This window comes from Alternaria postmessia (assembly GCF_024291825.1).
Source record: "Alternaria postmessia strain BMP 2775 chromosome Unknown scaffold_369, whole genome shotgun sequence".
NCBI classification, from domain to species: Eukaryota; Fungi; Ascomycota; class Dothideomycetes; order Pleosporales; family Pleosporaceae; genus Alternaria; species Alternaria postmessia.
Window position 1 is genome coordinate 1 of NW_026260442.1, and position 2196 is coordinate 2196.

Below are 2196 nucleotides of genomic sequence, written 5' to 3' on the forward strand. Positions count from 1 at the left end.
GGTTACAACGATAACTCTTTTCCACCTGATCATTCCATACGATACCTCACGGACTACCGCTTTAGTCTACCTCGCCTTAGTACGGACCGAGCCTAGAGAAGTATAGCCTAACCCCGTGTAACATAAACTATATTTTATCTACTTATAAATAACTTCTTTTTAGTCTTCCTGTTGTCTCTTCTATTCTTAACCTTTTAACGTATTACAAGTAGTCTAGTATATAGTAAGCTCTATCTGTAATATATTATAAGTTTGCCTTTAAAGCTTCTTTTTCTTCTCTTCTCTACTCTATCTCGTCTATCGCTCTTATACCTACAACCTCTAGCACTAGCTTTATAGCTATTACCATCGCGTTCGTAAAAATCTGCCCCCATATCTCTTCTCTATGTCTCTTGCCTAGCCACGCTGCATATGCCTCGTCACCTATCTCCCTAAACCCCGACTCTCCCATTGTTTGAATCCCTTTTCTTGTCAGCCGCGCTGCGTACGCTAGCGGTACTACTACATTCGGCCACTGACAACGCTTGTCCATTCCTTCTCGTGTTGCGCAGTATCTCTGACTTACCCAGCACCGCCGACAGTTGTTCCTCACGGTCCGATCCACAATCTTCCTTCGGAACTGATCAGCCTCCTCTCCAGATGCCCTCTCCCACGCCGTGCACTGCATCGCCCGGTGCCTTCTCCATTGCCCCTCCTCTCTTGTCCGATACTCCTGTCCAACGAGCCAGCATATAGCACATCCGTTTCGCAGCTCCGTAAATGTCTCCTCTACAGCGGCCCATTCCTGCGCCCAATCTACGTGCTCCTCTATCCATACCTCCTCCCCCTCTCCGCATCGATCGCATCCCGCTGCCTCAATGTCCCGACAGCTCACCCCTCTTTGATCCAAGTATGAGCTCATCAGCTCTCGTCGACATCCACTGCCAATTAAAAACTGTCCTATCGCCAGCACATCAATCTCGTCCTTCTCCCTCTCCATCGCCTTCTCTACCTCCCCATGCTCTACTAGCACCACTACATCAAATTGCTCTCCCCCTCTTCCTCCGCGACCACTTGCCTGCGCAAAGTCACTCATGCTCCACGGCATGCCTACGTGCAAGATATACACAATCCCCGCAAAGTCTACCCCCGTTCCGAGCGCAGACGTTGCCACAATCATCCCACCCCTCTCTACCCACTCTTGTAGCCGGTCTCCACGATCTACCACATCTGCGTGATAATGAGCGCACCCGAGTTCCTCTGCAATTGCCTCGCACTGCGGCTTACTCTTACAGTATACAACCCCCTTCTGCCTGCTCCGCTGCAGCCTCTCTGCCCATCGCTTACACATGAACAACGCTGTGTCCTGAAGCTTGCCACGCTGACACCACGACACAAAGTACCGCGCGTTCGGCCGTACTGTGCTTGCCCGTACGTATGTTGCGTGACGCACAAGCATACTCGACTCAAGTTCTATCTCTCGCAGCGGCGGCAATGTTGCTGTCAACATCACAATCGGGCATCCGAGCAGCCGCAAGTTCTTCACCGTTAACAGCTTCTCCCGCCAGTGCGTTGACGTAAACACGAGATGACACTCGTCAATCACGACTCGGTGCAGCAGCCCCTTTGCCTTGAGCGTCCTCGCGTACCCCAAAAAGTTGCCGCCGCTTTTAATATCGCCAGCTACGTCTGCGCTGACTACGACCACAGATGCCGGATCGTTCTCGCCGTACTTCCACTCTATGCAGTCGACGCCGCACCGCTGAATCCGCCCGACCAAGTCTTCAATCAACGCTCGGTACGGTACAACAACAACCGTTACGCCTGTCTCCTCCACGCAAGCCGGCAGCGTAAATAGCAAGCTCTTGCCCCCGCCCGTTGGAAGCACGACAATAAGCGGCGTCTGCTTCTCTAGCACAGCGTGCAAAGCCTGCTCCTGCTCTACCGATCGAAAGCCGACGTCTTGCTTGCCTAGCACCTGTTGCAGCCCCCGGTGTATAGCATCGGCCCGCGGGTCTAAGACACGGACCTCCTTCTCTTTCGGCAGCCTGACAAGCGCTGACGTGCTGTTTCGCATCGGCCTCTTTGTTGTTCTGCTCGGCTCGACGTACTTAGTTGCGCTCCCATCTACCCCCAAGAAGCGGTGCCATGCTACGCTAAGCTGCCGGAACGCATCAATCGACCGTACGCTGAGATGCTTAACGATATCGATCGGTA

At 52.9% G+C, this 2196-nt stretch overlaps 1 protein-coding gene across 1 annotated transcript; it reads right to left on the reverse strand.

The window, feature by feature from the left end:
* Positions 1 to 565: 565 nt before the first annotated feature.
* J4E82_011725 (uncharacterized protein) lies at positions 566 to 2056 on the reverse strand (the record flags this gene model as incomplete). Its single annotated transcript, XM_051737916.1, has 2 exons — positions 566 to 1439; positions 1629 to 2056. Coding segments are annotated over 2 exons (1302 nt in total), but the record flags the coding sequence as incomplete, so codon positions are not given.
* Between the last annotated feature and the right edge of the window lie 140 nt (positions 2057 to 2196).